Source organism: Echeneis naucrates, chromosome 17 (assembly GCF_900963305.1).
Source record: "Echeneis naucrates chromosome 17, fEcheNa1.1, whole genome shotgun sequence".
NCBI lineage: Eukaryota > Metazoa > Chordata > Actinopteri > Carangiformes > Echeneidae > Echeneis > Echeneis naucrates.
In genome coordinates, this window is record NC_042527.1 from 7912388 (window position 1) to 7936035 (window position 23648).

Genomic DNA, 23648 nt, shown 5'->3' on the forward strand with positions numbered 1-23648 from the left:
ATGGACCAATAACAAACAGAGGAGCTGGTCTACAACACTGATTATCAGCCAATTACAGTGCAGTGCAGTTTCCTCCTCAAGCAGATTAGCATCATGCTGGATTACACCCATGGATTACATCAACTATGCAAACAGTATAATTATTACGACAGCAGCGAGGCTAAGGTCGCAAAGATTTCGCCAATGAATGTTGAAATCAGTTTCACAATATGGATTCTTTTCAGAGTATGTACACAATAACCCAGCACAAATCCTCCATGGACTGATTAAATGGATAGTTGATGCAATAAACTGCGGTCCACAGTAGACCTGATAAAAAATTTCAAAATGTTCTTCAGATTTCCTAAAATAATAATGAAATGAAAATATCCAATGGTCCCAGCATTTGACTTGGATGTCCAGGTTAAAGACTGCCTATGCTGCCCCAGCTCCTGGGAGCAGAGAAGAGTGGCTTAACTGAACAGGTTATTTTGATCTGCTTGAGAAGTCTCTACAGGAGGATTTCTGCCCACACTGCCTGGATGGGTCAGAGGCCAGCTCTTTAGTTTTCTTATCTCTTAACTTCCATTTTCACTGATAGAAAAAGAAAGAATCGGCACTGAATGACTTAGTATCTACAGTTATGGGTACCTGGGGTTTTTAAAATGTTGCTCAAAGCCGATCCCCTTTTTTACTGCAACAGTTTTCTTCTCTGCTCAGACTGAAGACGTGCGCAACTGTCATCATATGAGGTTACAGGCTGCACACACTGACATAGACACACACACATACATGGTGAGAGAGTGAGCGTCTTCCTGGAGTGCAAAGTTATCTAATGGATCTGTCATGTGTCATCTCCGTGCTGGTTATCCTGTTAAGTATCAGAGCTTCAGTGAGACACTTCTGCAGAGGACACAGACTGCCATCCGTCCCCTGTTCAGCTCTGTGGCTCCACCTGCATATCAGAGTCACCTGAATAACTTTGAACAGTGTGCAAAAAATCAAAGTTTTGAAGACTCTTGACTAACATGGAGATGACAGATCCATATCAATTTGCACTTAAAGCTCTCTATTATTATTATTATTATTATTATTATTATTATGGTTGTTGTTGTGGGGGGTTATAACTGCTATCATTTTTTATCATTATCATCATCTATCATTATTATCATTATTATCAGAGGGCCCAAAATGCTCCTCCAGAAAATGAAATGTGCTTCTTGTTTCCAAAGTAAAGCACATTTGTTGTGCAGACCAGTATATATATATATATATATATATATATATATATATATATATATTGGTGGATACTTTGACAGTGTATACAGTCTATATATGATGTTTCTAACGTTTAGCAATAAGCTGTAATGCATTATTCAATGATAATTAACTTTATATATTAACATCACAAACCACCTCACTGCCAGGCTGCAAGGCTGGTCGTGATCGTACTGGCACACTGCAGGAAACTGTCCTGACCCGGTTTCTGTTCATCCTTTACACCTTGGACTTCAGCTTTAATTCAGGAATATACCATCTGCGAAGCTCTCAGATGGATTTTCCTTTGCCGGCTGTATCTCAGATGGCCAAAAGGAGGAGGAGTACCAAGACCTGGTCGAGAGCTTCATTGGATAGTGAGACAGAAACCACCTGTAATTAAATATTGGGGAACTCAAAGAGCTGGTGGTGGATTTCTGATGCAGGAGAAGACTCACCATTCATGTTGTGAATAATATTAGAAAATTTCATAAAATGTGAGATTCAATGTTTAACAAATATCCTCCAACTTAAAAACTCAAAATGTACAGCCAGGTGACACGCACCTTTGATTTCAATTCCAGTTTTCAGCTGAAAACAGTGAAAATACTTTGTATAAATGCATTTCAATCACTGACTGCTGGCACATTATCTGGAGAAAAGTGCTACACCTTATTCTTTCCTTCCATCATTTTTCTACTCAAGATGTCTCAAGCAGTATACTGCAGGACAGAAATGATTTCTGTAGCTGTCCATCGATTTCTCTGTGATGTCTGGCAGCTGCACTCTGCTGATTACAGCAGTTTGACTTTGTATTTGGACCCACTCCAGATCCAATACTGAAGAGCGGGGAAGCCCTCAAGTTAAGTGCTGTTTTGTCAATACACTTCATCAGTCTAAACACCCAGCTGTTTTCCAAAGATCATAAAAATGTCATCTTAAATGGCTTTCATTGTCTGTATCCTGATATTTCTTTATTTTATTTTATTTTATTATTTTTCTGGACAAAATGTAAAATGTAAAATTAAATACTATTGGTGCTTAGGGTTGCTGTGCACACTTTCCTTTGCTATATTCTGCAGGAAGCTGTTGTGCTCTGGTGAAATGGCTTCCAGGCAGCTAGCATATAGTCATTCAACACACTTCTCAGAGCATTTGGGGGATACGTTGTACAAAAGGTCAAAGGTCAAATCAACATGCATGTAGTAGGTCTCTGTTATTTACCGTTTGTATAGCTTGACTCCGATCACCTCCGAGCCTGTTCCCCAAGAATCCTAAATATTTACAATTTAATGCTCTGATTCTCCTCTCTCACGCAATTTTCATCGTTATCAGCAGAGCAAGCTTTATGGTCAGTCCAGAGTGCACAATCACTGCTTTACACTTTGCTTTGGATACTGTTCTGAAATTATGGTCTATGACCCATTAAACTCATGGCTGGCCAACAGTCGATGTAGGTTGTTTTATTAACAATGACTGTGATCAAATGAAAGACAAATAAAAAGATATGTGAATAAAAAAAGCTGTGTTACAATGCACAGCTTTCCTTTCTGTCATTCTGCCATTGTTGTTGGAGTGTCAGCAGAGCAAAGTGATCTAAAAGCTGGTTTCTGTTGTCCTCTTGTGGCTGTGCGCTGTAACTGCTCACATGTGGTTGTGTAACTAAGAAAGAAAAGCTCGATAGTCGTATCTACAGTTATATTGATTCCCCCTATTTAATTTTTTTTTTTTTTTTAATTTATGAATAACATTAATTTAGATCGCTGACAGTTATAGAAACTCAGATTATTCCCTGGGGGGGGGGCATCTTCCTGTAATTGTCATCACATCACAACCACGGGAAGGATCTTAACTGTCAATACACTTTCTCTTTTGTTTTCCCCCCAAATCAGGAATTTGGTGTCAAAAGGATTGCTCATTCATTCATACACAGGAATCCATTCAATTTACTGGCGAGTCTACATATATATATATATGTGCACGCATGTTTGTATGTATAAATATATATATGAACATACAAACATGCATGCACACACACACACACACACACACACACACACACACACACACATGTATGAAGACTGAAAAATGTAAAAAGCCTTTTAAATAATAACAAATGAAGCCCCAAAACTAAACAAGGACTTCTTTATGAAAAGGACCATCTCTTGAAAGATGCCCCATTTTCTTTCTAGATGCTCCAACATGAGCTTGTATCATCAATCTGTTTTATGTAGCAAAACTCGGTTTTTGCAAGTTTGCGGTTGGACAAATGAAAAGAAACTCACACTGAAATAAAATCGCCAAGAGTGTTCATCGTTAGATAAGAATTAATTGTTGCACAGTTGTGGCAGAAGTATTCATTTATTTAAGTGAACATTCAACATTAAACCACAGTTCAGAGAGCGTCTCATCTTAACCCTTACAAACCACAGATCCATTCAGAATGATTAAATAGCCTTTCTGACATTAATAAATGCAGGATTAATCTGTAAAATGTGTTCCAGAGAGCAGGAAGAGGGTATTTTTTAGGTTTTACTCAATTTCAGGCTGAAAGAGTGATTTTTATGATATTTGTCCTGCTGTCAAATTTCAAAATGGGTCAAATTTGACCTGTGCGGTCTGTAAGGGTGTTTGAGCTGCACACTCATGTTTTACCAGACGATGGAGCTCTCTGCAGGACAATTGCTGCACATTTTATGTAGGTCTTAGCTCAGAGAAGACAGCTGTGTTTAGATTCTGCATTAACTGTATATAATAACATTCTGGGATGGAGATTTAAAATGCTCTTTCATATTTTATGTGAAGTAACACACTATGGTGTGATCAAGCGTAGGTGCTTAGAAATTCTCTGAGAGCTCTTCCCCATGATTTCTGAGAGGACAGACATGTTGGAACAGGAGGTCTGAGGTATGCCTGTCAGCAGCCGCTCCCCTCTTACCCATCTCCCTGTTTGGAGTTTTTCTCCCCTGAGGTCACAGATTTCCACAGAGGTTTCTTTCTGCAGACTATTGAGAGATTTCTTTTTAAAACAGGAAACTCCTCAGATTTTTTTTTTTAGGTTTTCACACAATAAAAGTCTCTTTTTTAAGTCATAAATTATCTTTTCAAGAAATGGTGAATACTTAACATTAAATCTTTATACCATTTGACATTTAATTACTGTTTGTTATGAGTTTTTCTAGTTTGTATTAGAATAATGTTGTTGTGACTCTCGCTGAAGTGCTGAAAAGTTTGTATAGAAATTGTTTATTTCAAGAATTCCTCATTTGTTTGATGATAATGCAGTGATTTGACTCCCCCCCACTCATGTGTACCTTTGCCTGCCCACACTTGTACACACAAAGGCCAACCTAAAAACTCCTGAAGTCAGGTCTCAGGAAGCCTTCACTCCTCTTTATGCCATGTTTCTCTTACAATCATGGAATCATAGAAGTGTATTCACCTTCTAACTAAAATATTCACAGAATCACCTTTTTTTAAAGAGAGGCTCAATTTTGGCTCCTACATATAAATTCTTGGTTGTTCATTTAACTGCTGCCTGCCCCTTTAACAACAACAACAAATTCTATAAAGCCACACAATTATAAGAAAAGATTAAGCAAATATTTTATATCATACTTTATTTTATTAAGTGAAATATAATGACAAATCGCAAATGAAGTAAAGGAAAATAACAAAGCAAACGAAAACATCTGTCTAAAAACTACTCCTGAGATGATTAACCTTTTCTGGCCAAAGTAAAGTAAATTTAGCATATGTTGACATAGTTGTCATTTATAACACACAGAGCCAATATTTTTAATAATTTACTCTTGTTGTCATGTTTAATTTTGATGTTAAAACACTTCTGTTTCTTACTATGTGCAGGCTCTTACATACATTAACAAAGAATATATTTAACAATAATACGTCAGCTTAAAAAAAACAGCAAATATGCCACAAAATATTGAATGAGTCCGAATAATACCCAGTTGTGGAGAGTGGAAACTGGGTGACGTGATCGTCGTCCTAGACATAGTCCCTGCCAGTAGAGTGTGACGGAGGGTATCGTGGAGATTTCCCTGAGCTCTTGCTGGGGCAGTTGCAGCAGAGGAAGGCCCCTCCTATAATAATGAGACATGCAGCTCCCCATCCGACATACAGAGCACTTCCAAATTCATACCTGGGAATCATACACACATTACGCTGATGCTTACCCCACAACACAAAGTGATCACAGTAAATGTCAATATATTAAAAATATATACATAAATAAAAGAACGTGAGTTTGATGCCACAGAAAACATGCAGCAAGAAATAGCAGCTTTTATATATGAGCATAAATACTGGAAAAATATCTAGCTTGGCTTTACCTCAAAAACTTATATACATAAGTTGTACAGTAACTTTACTTTTTTGTGGTGTCAAGAGCTCACCTTGCGTTAGTGGGAGTGAATGGGTTGTAAAAGTCCTTTGCTATCCTGTGGCCATACCAAGATGTTCCCGCCAGAGCAAGAAGACCTGGAAGAAAATTACTGGCTGTATTATAAGGGGCAAAAGAGTGAATCATCCATGCGGCTTCATCATTAAAACTGAGAATTGAGAGAGCAGCTGCTTAAGTAATGAGCATGTGCCAACCTGATATGATGAAGATAACCCCTCCAGTCAGTGCTACTTTGTCTTTCTGCTCCGGTTGCTCTGCCATGCAGGTGGTGCACTTCAGGCCCACTCCTGCCACCAAGATGGAAATAAAACCCAGCAAGATGGCGGCCAACATCAGCCCTCGCGTGCCCTGTACAATCGCTGCAAACAAAGTCACAGCACATTTGATCCTTTGTATTGATTTCTTTTATTTTGTGCAGGTTTTGTTCCCTCCTGTACCCCCATAGTAAAACATCCCGGGGATTTTTTCTAACGGATCCTTCCTCCCCTTCCTTTGTTCATGCTTTGTGGCTACACAAATGTAAATCAACCATTATTTCTATTAATAAGATCGCTGAATGAATATTATATATTAAGAATGAATATTATGCATAATGAGTGAATGAGCAGTCCACAGTAAGTAGCTAACCTATGTTGGTATTTATTAATCGAATCTCAATGTAGCTCCTCTTGTTTTCTACAGGTAGAAACAGACAGGAGTACTGACAGCATGAGCTACATCAGCTACATCAGCTGAGGTTCAACTGCAGGATTTTTGACCAGATGAAGCTGGACAATTTATGGTCTTTTACTATAACACAGAAGGGAAACTTCAGTTTACATAGATAGCTTCCTGAAACCGATCACTGCCCTCAACTTTAAGTTCTTTTTAATGGATTTTTTTTTCTTTTTTTCTGCTAGCCGCTGGTATTTGACTGACATGTTTCTACATGCAACAGGCTGTCCAAAACAGGACATTCCCCTGCAGCTCTGGGGATGTTTGAATGAGCAGAGGACCAGAGAGGTTTATCCACATACATGTTTCTCACCATACAACCAGTTCAGACTTAATGAATAAAAGATTAAGATATATCAGAAAAAATAACCAACATTTTTAATGTAACTGACTGTTCATGGTCCTACAAACCATTTTACACAAATATATTAGTAGAAGAAGAAACTGACGTCAGACAGTACGTGCTCAGTGTATACTGCTTAGGATTATAAGATCCACAGTTAATATTTGCAAAGTTATTTTATTGACAATGCGATGACAACACAATATGTCAAACAGTGTTACCTGGTAGCTGGAGAAGGGAGTCATAGACTTTACACTGAACCTGGCCTGTGCTCTGAGACACGCAACTCTTCCAGAGTCCTTCGTACATTGCCTGAGCTGTGATTATGTTGTCCCCAGCATAGGATGAAGCTTTCCACTCCACCATTACGGTGGATGCTATTGAGCCAATAAAGCCCAGAAAGGCCAGTGTAAAGCCAAGAAGCTGCATTCCTGCATTGGCCATCGTATAAATTCAGAGATAGTTGGTGAAAGAAGTTTAAAAAAATGTTTTTTTAGTTGTGTAGAGGCTGAAGAAAATGATAAAACTTTCTTGAAGTAGTTCCAGGTGAGTTGGTGTGGTGAATCTGGTCCCAAACAGAGGGGCGTTGCATCTTCAGGAAACAAACAGCATTAGACAGACTGGGAGGGATCCTGAAGTGCCATCACCTGTGGCTGGGCTTGGGCAGAGCAGGATGACCCCTAGTGGACACAGTGGCAGTGACGCTTCATTCAATGAAAAAATGGTCAACAACAAAGTTTTCACATTTTGAGTTGACAAAAAAATTTCTTAAAAGATAATGAAATATCCATACTCTTTGAGCTTAGAACTATTTGCAAGACAAGTTTCATTTATGACCAACAAGATGAAAATATTTAGACAATTCAGGCTCTCTCATTTGTCAGGTGCCATTGTACTCTACTGTCACGTTGATGTATCTGAAATAGTGACATAGGCTATACAATATATAGACAAATACAATATATACAATTATTAACAACAGTGCGCCCCATGAAAGCATATTTGGTGCTGATCCATTTAATTTATTTTTGTAAACCAGCTCAACATTAACAGACTTTGGCTGTAGGAGGCCAGAAACCCTCTGCTTTAATCCACATGTTGCACACTACAGTAGCTAATAGAAATCAGCTTTTCTGTGACTCTACAGTGGATAAGAATTAATGAACGACAGGATTACCCTCTTTTTCTGTTTGCAGATGAAACTATGGCAGGAACTGGAGCTGGCCACCGGCCAAAGGTTTTGTCTTGCCTAATTCTGACTTGTTTTTGTTTGCACATAGCATGAGCAGGCTCATAGATCGACAAGGAATTAGATTCAATGCTGCAAGATCCGTGTTTCACAGAGGTATGTTGAATTTCATTTATTTGGATGGAAATTTGTTCCTTTACATTTTGTCTGTGAATAAATGGCAGCACATAAAGAGGGAAAATGAATGTATGGCATGTATTTTTTGTTGTTGTTGTTTCTTTTGCAAACGTAATCGTCTTTGTTTTCTCATCGTTCATACAAGTTTCTAATATTTTGACAGTGAAAAATGGACAAAGAATCAGGCCTGACTTTGTTCCTGGTGCTGCTTCTCTGTCACAAAGGCAACACACTGTCACAAACTTCATGTCCATACAAATGCCAGTGTTTCACTCCGGTCCAAGTGTTGTGTGCAGACGAACGGATGATATCATTGCCAACAAACATATCCAAACAGGTCAAGGACTTTATTGTAATGACATCAGGTTTGGCATATCTGTTCCCCAACACTTTAGAGGAGAGCCCCCAACTCACCAAGCTTGTCTTCTTAAATAACGCACTGCGGAGTATTCACTCTCAGGCTTTTAAACATCTGACTGAGCTGCAGGAACTGGAGATTAGTGGAAACCCCACGCTGGACAAATTCTTTCCTGAGACATTTTCAAATCAGAGAAACTTGATGAAACTGGTTCTCAACTTCAACAGGTTTCGGGAGATCCTTCCCGGCATGTTTGACTCCCTTAAACAACTACAAACTCTGCAAATGAAGGGAAATTTCCTATTAGAACTGCCTAAGTTTCTCTTCCTGAACCTCCACAACCTGAAATTCCTGGACCTGTCCCAGAATAAGCTTGAAGATGTAAGAAGAGAGACATTTTCTGGTCTGGCCAGGCTGGAGATCCTGAAAATGAACAACAACCTCATTGACAATATTACATCTGACACATTCAAAAATATTTCTCAGCTGACGGAGCTTCACTTGGAAGGGAATATGATATCAGAGCTCAGTGAGGGTACCTTCTCTACTTTAAGTAATCTAAAGGTGCTGAACCTCCGTGGAAACCTTCTTAGAGCCTTCAGTGATGAAGTGTTTGCATTCAATGCCTCAAATTTAAAGGAGCTTAACCTTAAAGGCAACAGGCTGATTGAACTGTCCTCTCTGAGCCGTTTGACAGCTCTTTCTGTCCTCATCCTCTCCTCTAACCAGCTCTCCACCCTTCCTGAAGACATTTTCAGAAATCTTACAGTGCTGGAGACTGTAGATCTCTCTGAAAACCAGCTGACATTTCTACCTGAAACTATATTTAAGGGCCTATCAAGTGTAGAAGTGATCCACCTCCACATGAACAATCTGAGTAAGGTGGAGCCCAAACTGTTTGAGGACCAGATATTCATTCAGCAACTCTACTTGTCTGACAACCAGCTGAAAACTATCCCATTCGGCCTTTTAGACACGTTCGACATCCAGCCCACTTTGAGGTTGCATGGAAACCCCTGGAGCTGTGACTGCCACATGTGGTACTTGCATGACTGGGTGCTGAGAAACACCCTAGACATAGAGATGGTGGAGAGGATGCTCTGCGAGAGCCCGGGTTATCTGAGAAGACGAACAGTCATCTCCATTGAAAAGGACCAGCTGTTGTGTCAGGTGTTTCAGGACGAGATGCCCGGTCTCAACAGCTGTAGTTTACAGACATCCAGCGACACCATTGTCATCAAATGTAAAGTGGATAAATGTTCACCGCTGGCAGTCATGGTAGAGTTTCAGGAGGTTGATGGAAATATTAACGAGCACATTTTGAAAAAAGACATTTCTCAATGTAGCAATGAGACAATGACCAACAACTCCAACCAGTAGTTCTCCCTGTTTATTCGATTTTTTTTTTTTCTGTGGTCAAATACATCCCCAAGCAATAGTTGTTAGTTCAAACTATGAGCCACATTATTAAATGTTCCAACTGGAAGCAGACCTCTAAATCAGCAGCTGATATCTAGTAAACAGGCTGCTGAATGATAAGAGGGGTGGATGAACCTTTTTCTGGGAAAGATCAAAGTGTAGTCCAGTACTTTTAAAGATCTTGTCACTGCTAGAATTAATCATCTGCCGTTATGTATGTACTGACTGTAATGGCTCTCTTTTTGCAGTAGCCTACATTGGCAGTGTTTGGGTATCATCAGTCTTGAAAGTTTTCAATATGCCCATTTCGAAGTTGTGTATTTTGCATTTCAAAAAAACTAGAATAACTGTAAATAAAAATTCCAATAAGAAAAATATTTTCCTCATTGAGAAATTCTAATTTACAACTTCATAATGAGGTTTTGTGTGTAAAATGATGATTGGTGCAAGAACTTGATGATGCAGTTACTGAAAAGAATGTGAATTGCAGTAAAAAAAAAAAAAAAAGAAAAAAAAAAGTGCTTTATCTGCATGTGAAATCTGATCAAATCACCCAGTTAGTATAGAGGGATGATAAGGAGTGAGGGGCTTGACACAACAAGGCACACAGATGGCTACGCCTCGAGTACACAGCCCTAACCCACGCTTAATAAGGGTCAAAGGTCGACTTGCTCCTTCGTCTGAGTAGAATGACATCACAATCCACATGACAAAAAGCGGTTGCCGTCTTATTTCAGGAGTTTGGAGGAATATCCTTAAATGGGAGGTAATCCTCACTTGACCAAAACTCGTGGAGAAAACCCAACATTTAACATTAGGGTTGTTAGCAAATGAGCGACAAGACATATGGAGGTCCTTAAATGCGTATCATTATTCAGTGAGGAAGGTGGGCTTCCAAATTATTAACATAAATTATTTAGACCAGCTAAAAGAGGAAACTTAATGATATAATAATGTGAAAGAAACCGCATACTACGAAATAGTGATTTCAGATTAATTATGACAGTTGCTTGAATTTGCTGATAATGTATTTATTTATATTTTGAGAGGATTTTTTTTTCTTATACAAATTGCAACTGAATGGCTGGCATGAACAGTGGTGGACATTTCCGCATTGCATTATAAACATTGTCAGAACACTGTTGAAAATAATTTTTGCTTTGACATGAAAAGCAACAATAGACAGCCTTAGCAAAAAGTAATCCAAGCTTTAGGTATTTAGGTTTTCTCAGGACCAGTGATGGGCGTAACAGTGTTAAAACAAACAGTGTTACTCTTTTCAGTAACCAGTCCAACCAACTAATTCCCGTTTCCATCATTACAACACTTTTGGCGACAATTACATGGGGTGTGTTACTATAACTGAGTATTAAACCGCTGTCACATCCAGCCAAAGAGGAAGTGTAAAACTTTTTTTTGTTTGCTTGTTTGTTTGTTTTGTTGTTTTTTTATGATGTAAAATTGCATCATAAGTGATGTTGACTGGCTAAGGTAGAGTAAAATCTCATTGTAAGTCAAATAGAGGCAGCAGGTGAACCACAAACCCAGACACACTTATAAATGATGTGGACACATGCCATAATGGTGAGACGAGACAGTTCAAAGGTAGAATTTACAAACTGGTTTACAAATAGGAAGTGTACAGTGTCTTCTGTTAATGATTTATTCTATTGGGTGTCCATTTCATTCATTTAAAAATATATAACATTCACCTTATACCGTCAATAATAATTTTAATAATAATAAATTGTTCCATTAAATGGAAAAAAATCAATAAAAAAAAAAATACTACTCCAAAAAAAATGTAACACAAAAGTTAATTCCCTGGTAACTGATTACGGCTATAATGTCGTAACTCAGTTACTTTTTAAGACAAGTCACTAAAAACTATAAGAAATAAATGTTTTTTAAAATAATGTGCCCAACACCGTTCAGAGTAACCAGTTGAATTGTACGTAAAGAAGCTGTTTTGGATTTCTGCTCTCGCTACAGTTATTGACAGCTATTGAGCTTTCTACTTACCACCTTCAGAGGCAGAGGAAAAGTAACATCAATACTGTGTAATCACTATCTTATCTGATTAAATATAAAATGAAAATACCTGTGATGAACCCAGAGACAATTGTCACCCAACCTTCCCAGAATGCTTTAGCTTCTCTAATGTTTGTGCTACAGCTAGAAACTTGATATTTTTTCGCTCTAATTGTTTATTGCATTTTAGAGAGCGTAAGCTGAAACGTCTACTTTTTAAAAACACTGCTGGATGTGTAATTAAGTAAGTCTGTAAAATAATTAACTGTTCATTACTAACACATCAGACATATCTGTCAGTCCTGTGTTTACAGCTTTTGTTTACCTAAGTGACCAACAATCAACCGGTGCTGGGATTGTTACTGAGTGGAAAGAAAAAGCTGGTGTTTCTTTGCCAAATGCAGTGTTATAGGTTAACACAGTTCTCAAATCACCAAATCACCTGTCAGCATCCATCTCTGCCAATTACTTACAAATGTACAACAGCACTATCTAAGTGATGAAAAGCAGCTCTGAGCCCCCATGGCAAGATCCCAACTCGGTCCCAGAGGACAGTTAGCGCCGGACACCACACTCCACACAGCAGCTTCTCACATGGGAGGACAAAACAGAGGGGAAGACACATTATCTGGTGAGACACACAATGTCCAAAATGACACAAAGCACTGGGGAGGTTCCCACAGAGTTTAGATCGGCCAGTCAGGAGGGAGGGGGAGAGGGCAGGTCAGGGCCCTTAAGGGACAAAGAGTAGAGGTCATCTGAGACTCAGCACCAGGGGCAAGAATACAAGAATCCAAGTTTTTGATCAAACTAATTTCAAATCAAATTGCTGCATGTCCATTTTAATACTGGCCCTATCTTTGTTAAAGCTCAATGACATTTTTCTTACATCTCAGACGCGAGAATAAAAATTAAATAATACAGAGGAATCTTTCTGTAATTTTAACCTTCATATTCATACTTTTTGTTTTCAAGCTCAGCTTTAATGAGTTCAGTCAATCATGAAACGACAATAAACGCCAATTTCCATTCTGTGAACAGGGCTTCATTAGATCTTCCCTCTCAGCCTATGAGAGGGTGACACACATCCTCCATGATATGATGACCTGAACATCTCAAGAGCACAAATAAGCCATTTGGCACACTCAAAACACAAGGCTTGCTTACAAACAATATTTACCCCTCAGTGCACCCAGACCCCCCGGTGGAGGCTAAATTGGCGTTGCTGACCAAATTAAGAACAGTTGACCTGATATGGGTGTTAAGTGGACGGGGAGATGTCACCAGAATGGTCAGCTTTTTGCATACTTGAACACTGCTCCATTGTCTTGACCATTCCTATTGGAGGATAACAAGAGCCTATAAGCTTCTTATCATCACATTATAATTATGGAGGATGAATCGGGAGCTGTGGCCCTGTGGACCTTGCTCTTATATGGCTGTTCTTGTTTTGTTTCCAGCCCCACAGATGGAGAAGCTTTATAATGTGTTATTATTCAGCCTTTCATTGTATATTACTACTTGCTGTAGTGAAGAGTCACTGCAAAACTTGCTGCAATACAATTGAACAATTGACATGAACCTCCCACACTCCAGCTTCCAGATGCAGAAGTTATATCTGAAGAGGACTTTTTTACATAATAAAAATGGCGAGACATGGCTAATCATCATGATGCATACAATATTCTGTGAATGCAACGCTGTCAGGCCCAGTGTTTTCTCCGTCAAGTCATGGTTAAAGGAGAAAAGTCTTCAGTTGCTTCATTTAAGCATTCATCTAGCAATCTGAGACTATCTCTCTATCTATATTAGATAGATAGATAGATAGATATAGTATTTTGTAGCTTTGTTAACTTCTATCAGTTTGTGACGATGCTGAACTCAACATTCTTGCTGCACCGTGCCAAGAAATGCACACAATGAGGTGGTAAAATTAGTTATACAGGTTAGTTGGAAATCTAATGTATCCTGTCCATTTTGATTCTTTCAGCACAGCGGCATAGTGGCTAGCGCTGTTGCCCCACAACAAGAAGGTCGTTGGTTTGGTTCCCAGGCCTTTTGTATGCACTGTACAAATGGTTGCATTTTCTGTCTGTGCCTGCATGGGTTTCCTCCCACCGTCCAGAGACATCATATTTGGCTTAATGGGTGACTACAAACTGTCTGTAGGTCTGAGTGTGAGTGTGGGTGGTTGTTGGTCTGTCTGTCTCTGTGATGGACTGGTGACCTGTCCAGGGTGACCCCGCCCTCACCCAGTGTGTGCTGGGGTTGGCTCCAGCAACCTGGAAATGGATAAGCAATAAAAGATGAATGAACGATGTCTCACACATGGGCAAAAGTCAAGGCAGTTATTGGGGCATTGATATTATGGGATGTCTCAATTTGGTGGAACAGTTGCAGTGAAAGTGTATCTCTGTGTTCCTCTTTATAAACCTTCACGTGTTTATGGCCAAGAGCAACAGAGAAAACAAGACACCCCCCCCCAACATTCAACAGCATTTCTTTTGAAGACGCACTGACTTTTGATCTGCTGCCAAAGCTACTCAGTATAAATGGCCAAACCATCATCGCTCTGTGTGGGTTCAAAGTAATAAATTTCCCAATTGCAATGTTATCACGTCACAATGATACTAAATTCACCCTCGGAAGCTACACTTCCAGCAGTATGTGTTCAGTTTTTCAAAAACAACCGGCTAAATCAAAAAGGGATGAATTGGAGTGAAGGGACAAAGAGTATTGTGCATTCACCATTCATATCAAGTGCATAATCTATTCATTAGCCTTGATGTGAACCACTGCTGACTACTTCCACCCCCATCAAGCACCATAAAAATCCCAAGAACAATACTACGCCAATTCATTCACCAAGGCGGAGGCAGTGGAGCTTTCCGGTGTGAGTCAGAGTGAGACGGTCTCCACAATCGGGGAACCTGTCACAGTTGTCACTGTGTTTGTGAGAGAAGGCCATCAGTCATGGAGCACAGTTAAAGGGCAGGCCGGCCCTACCCCTCCTCGTGTATGCCATTCACTGACATACATAGTTTGGGAAGATACTACATCAAACTAGGGTGCTGATTGGAAAACTCCGTAGGGAAGGGATGGGGCTCAGTCTGACAATGGCCATCATTTTCTGAAGTTCCTCCATCCCAAACAACTTCAGCTTCTCCATCACACTAAGGTATCGATAGGTGAGACCTGGCACTCGAAAGCTCCTCTGAAGAGCACAGCCTGGCCCGAAGAGTTCTCAACAAGCCTTTAAGACCAGGACCTTTAGGGGCTGCCAACAATAAGCCTTCTTTAGCACAGTGAAAGTGACAGCATGGTCCTTCCCCCTCCCAGCCATTAAACCTCTTCCTGGATAAACAAGGGGAAGGCCCTTTATGAAGATGGAGAGGGTCACAAAGAGAGGAGCCATTGAGCCACTGAGGGGCCCATCTTTGTTTTTGTGTTTTGCAGGGTCTTCTCAATGGATGCACTGGTAGGAGGGGGGCTCTATTTTTTGTCTTTAAGTCCTCCTTACTGCCACTCTTCTCTCAGCTGTGCCAAAACAGAGATGTAAGCTTAATTGACTGAATCATTTGCAGAAACTTGAGGAGGTTTTTAATAACTTTTTAGTGACAGAGAGATTATTTATTGATTATTGATTATTCCATTTTAAGGTGTACTCCTTGATATGTCACCACATATATTTGGGTGCAAATATAACAGTTAGATATATCGTTCCGCTGCCCCTGAGAGGAATAGTCTGCTTTGAAACATAGTTGTTACTCCTGCTTCTGTTATGAACAAATCTCCTAAATACCATGAATATTAAATAGGAAGAAGCAAATGGTGATGGATTATGTGAGCGTTTGCCTCTGGAGGTGCCAAAGGGAGGCCACGTCTTCTGCAGCGAGCTGCCACGTTTGTTGATGTGTTGCCAGATTTAGGACAGCGTGCTGTCGGAGCTGCCTTGAATGAGGGGCACCTGTGACCTCTGGTCACGCTCTGCTTGTGGCTTGCTGTGCGAGCGCCACACTCAGGACACACGCTGGGACTGTCAGGCCGTCAACTGTCCACTAAATGGGCAACGACCTGACTGCCTCTGCTCTCCTGCTGTTGATGAGACATTGTGCAAACACGCACACCTATCAACAAATCATTTTAAATCTAGTTTAGATTCTTTCTGACCGCAGATGATTGAATCAGAATTGCTCTACTAGTGCCTGATAGATGCAAGGAAGATAGTTGAATATGCAATAACGTGCGCTTAATCCCTAAGTAATACCAAAATCTTGTGTTGCTGGTAGTCGTCACTTAGCCCTGTCAGTAGATCCATCCCATTTCCCATTTTTCTTCTGGGAGGAAGGCAGTCAATCCTACATGCATAAAGAAACTCTGTCCAGCCCCTATAAGGCCGGGATTTAAATGAATGTTAAGGGAATGAGCATTCAAAATATTTTCAACATGTCTGAGATGAGATGAAGTCTAACTGTGGAGAGAGCAGAGGGTTGTCCGCCTCGAAATGAATGGACATTAAAATGATAGCCTGATGGGGGTTTTTGAAGGAAGGCAAATGACTATGACACCACTGTAGAAGATATTATTGTAAACACCATAGAAAGCTTTTATTCATCTCAAAAAAAATCAGATTCCAAAAATACAGTGATTTTTAAGAGCTGTTCAAGATACCCTTGACCTCCTGAGGCAAATGAATTGTGCCTTATCAAAAACAAAAAATTAGAGGCAAGCAAAAGGGATATCTTGTAGCATCCGTATAAACATACACATACGTGTAATCATACCTCTCATGTATGTTTTAAAAAAAAAAACATTTACAAAATGTACAAAAAATGCATTATTGTGTGATAGTCCTTTTTCTGCCCCATCTTTCTGAGCTGATTTTCTACCATGGTCTCCACACAGAGTCTGAAGTGAGCGGCGGTGCAGCAGGCGACATATGATGGTTGTTTTGCACACTCAGAGGAATGAGAGCTGCACTGGGAACAAGAAACGTGAACTGTCCATCTGGCGTTGGCACAACCTGGAAGCCACTGTAGAGCTTCATCGCTTCAGGGGAAACATGCATCGCTGAGCCACTTTTGCAGGGCACCTGTGGGGCGGAAGCAGCTGCGATCTGTGTATTGGTCTGTACAAGTCCAAGTGTGCCTGGGTGAGGTCCATACAAGTTGACAGCGCTGATCTGGGTCACGCAGGCCGCCAGGTGACTGAGAAGGCGGGTCCTCACCTCCGTGTTCACCCCCTCACAGGTGGACAAGAAACGCGTGACCTCTCCAACACACTCACTAAACCCAGCTCTGTATTTACCCAAGACTGACGGGTCTGTGTTCACTGCAGCTGTTGGAGAAAATGAATAAATAACACATGAATATAAACTGATAGATACATAGATAGGAGGAACAGATAGCTGAAAACTGCTGAAAACTGACATATTAATAGATTTTACTTATGAAAAACATGATTTCACTCTTGCAGGTCAGGCAAACGGGGAATACATTTTGTAGCTCATGTATGTCTGAAGCAGAAATGGTCATCAGTCGGCCTACCAGTCATCTGAAGTCGCTGCAGGTTCCTGAGGTGCTTCACAGTCATCTCCAGGATATCAGCCTTCTCTAGCTTTGAGTGTCTGGAGCTCTAAGTGACAGTTCAGTTTGCTCAGTTAATCACCCTGTTCAAATGTCATTCAGTCATTCATTTCCATTCAAATGAATGAATTCAGTTTAATAACAGTTTAGTAACTTGTCCTTACATCTTTCTTCAGTGCGTCCAGGATCAGGGTCTTCAGCTGGCCCAGACTCTCATTGATGCGCGCACGTCTCCTCTTTTCCATGATCGGTTTGGAGGACTATACAAATCAAACAAATTAACTATCACTAACTATCACGACGATTTTAAAATCAGCATCTGGAGATCGAAAGAATATAAAGAGAGGCTACCTTTCTGTTCTCCAGCAGAGTCCGGGGTTTCTCGGGTGTGGAGTCCCCGCTGGCCGGGGTGGCAGCCACCGCGGACGGAGACGCTCTTTCCAGAGTTCCGGCCGGCATCGTCAGCCTGAGGACGGAGGGAGTGTGAGCTGGGTCTCTGTCAGAGTACCAGAAAGCTCAGGGCAGGGTGCTAACGGGGTGCTAACGGGGTGCTAACTGGGCGCTGACGGGGTGACAGCCGCTCTGCTCCAGTTTCAGCGCCTCAGCTCGTATTTATAGAGCGCGAGGCTGCACGCGAGCGGCTCGTGTGTGAGCTGCAGAGTCCCGCCCGGCTGTCCAATGGGCGCGCGGGCCCGGACTGACCCAGACCAGCAGCACCACAGTCCGGATCCCTGAAGGAGGCCTGGTGTCAGCCATTTCACTGTTCACTGTTCAGCTGCTTCACTCCAGAGATCTGGGATGTTTCTCATTGATTGTTGTTTGCTGTTTGCTTATTTGTTTTTGTTTTGTTTTGTTTTTTTGCTGATAAATGTGTGGTTTTAGTTGATAACATAAGTTCGTTTAAATAGATGGTTGTTTTCCCCATCTAATTAAACTGCTCATTGAATTATTTGTGAATGTGGTAAAATAAAGGTTTTCTGACCTAAACATCTTCAATATAAAAAGCTTTATCATCCCAATACCTTCTATAATTTGGCCGTCGCACCTTGAAATAATAATATGTCAGTTTGTTTTTAATCGTTAAAATGATTATTTGGCTACTTATTCGTGCAAAAGGTTGGGCTAATGGAATAACCTGACTCACATAAAAAATAATATTTAAAATACTTTTTTAATATAGCCTATACATATTTGTATCTCGTAGGTTTACACATTTCACAGATCTTTTTGTACAAATGACGAATTGATTTAATTTCAGGCACTGGGCAGAAAATTCTGATGAATGCCAAGATAAAGAAAACCTCAAAGCTCACTCAACAACTTCATGGTTAACTCCCTGCTTCTTAGTTTTATGTGGAATAAATCAACTTCATTTCGTTAATTTTTCCGATTCGGTTTTAACCGAATATTCGACATGTTCTCGTGAAAACTTTGATGTACAGTCAGCTGGTTATTTCTTCATCCCCCTCTTTTGTACGCACTCACGCACAAAGACACATTTTTTGGGGGGTCAGTGAATGCCTCAGAGTGGCAGTTTCATTCCCTGACACACTCCAGGCCTGATGTCCAATGAAGAAGAAAATCTGACACACTCACATGTCCTCACACATGCTGTCTGTTTTCAGTCACTGTGGGCAGCAAATAGAGCTGAGAAATAATAATAATAATAATAAAAAAAAACACTTTAAAAAATCCACAAAAATTGTCTCTAGATATATATATGTGACAAAAGATGACTAATGTGGTGTAAGATCTCTTACACAAGCAGCTATATCGTGTTTCATGATTTTAACTTAAATATAGATTTTGAAATCATTTTCCATTACTCCTGTCCCACTCAAAATTGACAAAATATGAGACAAACATATTATTATAAAGTTGTCCTTATAATTGTCTTAAGGTAACAGGGTCACCAAACTTTTATTGCTCATTTTTTAATCACTCCCTCTCCTGCAGATCAAACTGCCACAGGACATGAATTTATTCAGTGACACGGAGGTGTACAGAAAGCCTGAAGGTTAGATCATGTAGATTTTTCTAAATCCACAGCGTCAGCCATTTCAAGAAGCTGATGAAATGTAGGGGAACCACGCTGCTGCTGCCTCGGCGCAGAAAGGCTTTGGGTTTGAACCCTCTAACTGATCCAGGTGTTGCTGTGTGCAGTCTGCTTGTTCTCCTCATTCTTCTTTGGGTTCCTTCCACAAGTTCTGGTTTCCTCCCACAATCCTAAAGCATGCATGTTAGAGAATATGTACTAAGTCCAGCTTTCCCTGAATCAATCCATTGAGATAAAAGGTTCATGTCAACCCATCTTTCAAAATCTTTCAAAATAAAAAGTCATGATGCTTTTATTTTTATATATCCAGTTTAATCTGTTATTGTCTTTTTCCGACACCTTTAAAAAAGTTTTTTTGTTGTGACGCTAATTGTGTGAATTCATACAGTATGAAAAATTAGATTGTGCTTTTTATTAGTTGTAGGTAAATAGTAATGTCACAAATTTTAAATAATGAATACAATAAAATCCTAAAACTCTCCTGTCCAACACTATTTAAATGATAAATTATCACCAATATGAGCCCTTTTAATAACAATCACATCAAAACAATGTGAAGAACCATTCCAGGCACCATCAGGTCAGACGTCCCTGGTGTCGTATAATGTCACTTTTATGTTTATTAAGACGCATCGTTGTCTGGTTCAGGTTTACCATTAGACCCCTCTATCCTCTCTGATAGACTTCAAACACTCTCTGTAAAGCTCCTAAATCCTCAGAGGTGAAATGACCCTAAAAGCAGGTCAGAGTTTGCAACTACAGCTTCCTCTGTGCATGAGCAAGAACTTCAAGCCCCACTGGCTTCTTGACCTGAGTCAATATTAAGTTAAGTCTATGGAAATCTGGTATATATGTGTGTGTGTGTGTGTGTAATAAACAAAGTTGGAGGTTGGAGGACAAACACAATATGGTTTGAAAAAATAAAGAAAAGAAAAAAGCTTATAGGTGATGCTGCCTGGAGGAAAAAATTTCACATAGCTTTTTTTTTTCTGCTTTACCAAATAGCTTAACACTTAACTCACACTGACCACCTCAGACCTGACAACTGTTCTCCCGGGATCACATAAAGTGCTCTGTTAATCTTTTGACTAGATGTTTTAACAAGATGCTTTAAAACAGCCTGAGGTCTCTGCATACAGCAGATGAGAAGGTTTCTGGAGAAGAGGCCATGCATGCTACAATAAATTATGTCCTATCACTTGTGTTTTTACTGAGCCTGCTGCTCTGCCACAAACAACCCTTTATTGTGTGGATGGAGATTTAGACATGAAGTTTATAGCGGAGTCCTGATCTGTATCAGTGTGGGAACTGACGGGAACTGATGGGAGGCGGCAGGTGGCAAAGGAAGCTACCTCGGTCCAGTATGTGACTGATAAGCACAAGGTGAGGAAAACACAGACAGGACTACAGTCCACCAAACCTTTAAGATCAAGATGAAAATAGACTTTCAGCGTCTGTCATTAAGATGCATTAGAAACGGGAACAAAGACTGAATGACCCGATCAGTCCATCCTCAGCCGCAACTCTAATTCAGCTTCATCCAAGAGGAAATGTTTATTTTCTGATGTCATCAACGTAAAACTCTCATATCATGTTTCAGGTGAGTGAATGAGTGACTCACCCTCATAGCAGAGCAAAGAACCTGATAGGGTTGGTTTGATGTCACTGGATGAGATGAGCCTTCATCAGAGGAAATTATTGCTGCAGAAAATGAGGCTTATTTCAACTCATGTAGTGGCAGTGTGCCAAGTAAACATTGATGCATTGTGATACATATTTCGACACAGATCGGGCCACTTGCCAGTTGCCATTGTCCCCCTCCACCTTCACCTGGTCTTAAAGCTGTGCCCCTAGATTGCTCCTCCACCACAGAGCACTGGGCAGTGAAATGACCATCCCCATCATCAAATACCGTAAAGGCTCCCTTTCAACTGTTGGTATGAAAACATCTCAGGCCAGGAGGGGAGGGCAGAGACAGAGGGGATCACTTAAACATCTCATCCAGCGCTCCGCGTCTCCTCTCTGTTCCTCCTTTTGCCTTTGAATTCCCCCTTAAAGAGGGGAGGGGGGCCCTCCCATAGCAACTCCCAGCCCCCGGCTCTGCCCGCCTTTTGTCCCCCTCCCCAACAGCAGTTTCTGCTCCAGAAGCCTTAGACAAGGCTTCCATTAATTGCGGGTCTGTGTGGAATACATGTGGGACAATGGGCCCAACAGAGTATCCGGCCCCCAGACAAGGCTGGAAACAAGTGGTACAGGAATCCGGCAGAATAGACTCGTCCTGGCTGATGTCACTGAATACATTTACCTACCTCAGAGTGCATTCACTCTGCGCTTTGTTTTATTTGGACAAAAAAAAAAGAAGGGGTAGGGGGAGGTAGCAGTATCAATGGTGAAGAGGAGCTGGGAGGGGTGGGCCGAAGGATGGGAAATAACTGGTTGTCATGGTGATGTGCTGAATCAAAAATATGGTCGAATTTAGCGAAGGCAGAGATGTAAAAAGGGTAGAGGTCAGTAGACTGAACCCTGCGTGAGATAAGAGAAGGCTGAAAACAGAGGTTTAGTTTTTCTAGTGTATTCAGCCCTGTTTATACGGCAATAAAGAGCGGATAAGGCAGCAGGAGATTAGGAGACTCATCCAGGCTCATGTTTGTCAACAACAACCTGAGCAGTTTCAAGTCTGCTTATTCCAAGTCAGTACACCGGCCACTGAGGGGATGCTTAGTTATTGCAAGTGAAGCTGCGGAGGAAAAGGGGGACCATAGCAACTGGTATTTCAGCATAACAACCTGCCATCTGTCACCTAACGTGGTGGGTTCTTTCTCAAAAAAGCAGCATTTAGATCTTCAACTTGGAAGCAAAGGCAATGAGACTGAAGTCTTATTGAACTCTGGGTCTCCTCCTTTGAAAAGCGAACCCAGTCATCGCCTTATCCCTCATCAAGTTGAAAAACGCTTTTAGAGATTCTAAGAGAGGCCTCACATTTAATTTTTAAAACCCAGACATGAAAGTGCTCCTAAACCACATTCAGTAGTGGAAACTCTTTAAAGGACTAGTTAGCATGTAGATTATATGCATTTCAGAGCATTGTCAAAGTATCTAAGTGTATTTACATGTTAATATGTTCAGGGATACTATCGTCTTGAAAAGGTGTTGGGGGGAGGTTGGTTAACTGTGTATTTTCTCTCCATGGACCATGGGAATGTGTTTTCTTTGTGCCATCAATGTTCAAACACATTCCTGTAAGGCCATGGATATTATGAGCATCAACTCCCTGCACCAAAACAACCTGTGAACCTGTTGATCCTAGCCAGGAAACAAAGCTGCTGTTCATAAATATACTGTAAAGATAACTAATTAGTGCTTAACTCCAGTCGTTTTCCGAAGATTGTAGACCATTGTCTTTTGTGCGAGACTGGAGCAAAAAGGCCTCCCTCGACTAGAACCCTGCTGATACGCTGCCATGCGGTGCTTATCTTTATCCAAGCTTAGTCCATATCCACAAGTGTGTTTGCGTTGGGATTTATGAATGTGAAGATTGCCCATTCTTGCCACTCAAGATGACTCACAAGACCGGTGTTTTGGCCACTTATGCCGTGAAAGCAGCCTGGGGGATGCCCTTTCAGCACTCGAGGACCTCTGGCTGAGTCCCCTTCACACGGCAGATCAACCTCACTTGGGAAAATGTCCCTGCTCTTTACAGGGAGAGCTGTCCTGAGGGATGGCGCGCTCCTTGTCTCAGGGCCTCCCTCCTTCACCTGCCGGCTTAGTGCTCATCACTTATGCACATAATCCCTGGTTAGTGCATGTGATCCACTAGCCCAAGCCCAGGCCCCCGGCCCCTGAGCCTCCCCTGCTCACATGCTTGCTGGGTGGCTCCTGGGTGGCCATGGCAACTGTCATCTTCTCATGACAGTTAGGCTTCAGTCGAGGCTCTAAGTCCCTCTTCAGTTTCTGTGCGTCTTTTTCTGTCCGCTGCTTTCTGTCTCCTAAAGCCCTCCTCTGTCTGTGTGTTGCTTTATCGATGGCTCTGTCTCTTTTTGCTCCCAATGGGACTGTTCCCATGATTTGGCTCAGCTGAGTCTGAGAAACCTGCCATAACTCAGCAACACTGCGTCAC

General features: G+C 40.9%; 3 protein-coding genes across 3 annotated transcripts; 1 reads left to right on the forward strand and 2 right to left on the reverse strand.

Moving 5' to 3' along the window:
- Positions 1-2005: 2005 nt before the first annotated feature.
- Positions 2006-9820, forward strand: LOC115057574 (carboxypeptidase N subunit 2). The gene is given in 4 exon segments (XM_029524731.1): positions 2006-2098; positions 5925-6009; positions 8030-8061; positions 8246-9820. Coding segments are annotated over 4 exon segments (1785 nt in total).
- Positions 4848-7309, reverse strand: cldn1 (claudin 1). Its single transcript, XM_029524370.1, has 4 exons — positions 6938-7309; positions 5854-6018; positions 5652-5736; positions 4848-5398 (listed from the first exon to the last, which is right to left on the reverse strand). The coding sequence occupies exons 1-4, from the start codon at positions 7158-7160 to the stop codon at positions 5245-5247; spliced, it is 627 nt and encodes a 208-aa protein (XP_029380230.1). The 5' UTR covers positions 7161-7309; the 3' UTR covers positions 4848-5244.
- A 6955-nt stretch (positions 9821-16775) lies between the features above and the next one.
- LOC115058024 (transcription factor HES-1-like) lies at positions 16776-17934 on the reverse strand. Its single transcript, XM_029525312.1, has 4 exons — positions 17827-17934; positions 17640-17735; positions 17437-17524; positions 16776-17227 (listed from the first exon to the last, which is right to left on the reverse strand). Exons 1-4 carry the CDS (start codon positions 17932-17934, stop codon positions 16776-16778), a joined length of 744 nt encoding a protein of 247 aa, XP_029381172.1.
- Between the last annotated feature and the right edge of the window lie 5714 nt (positions 17935-23648).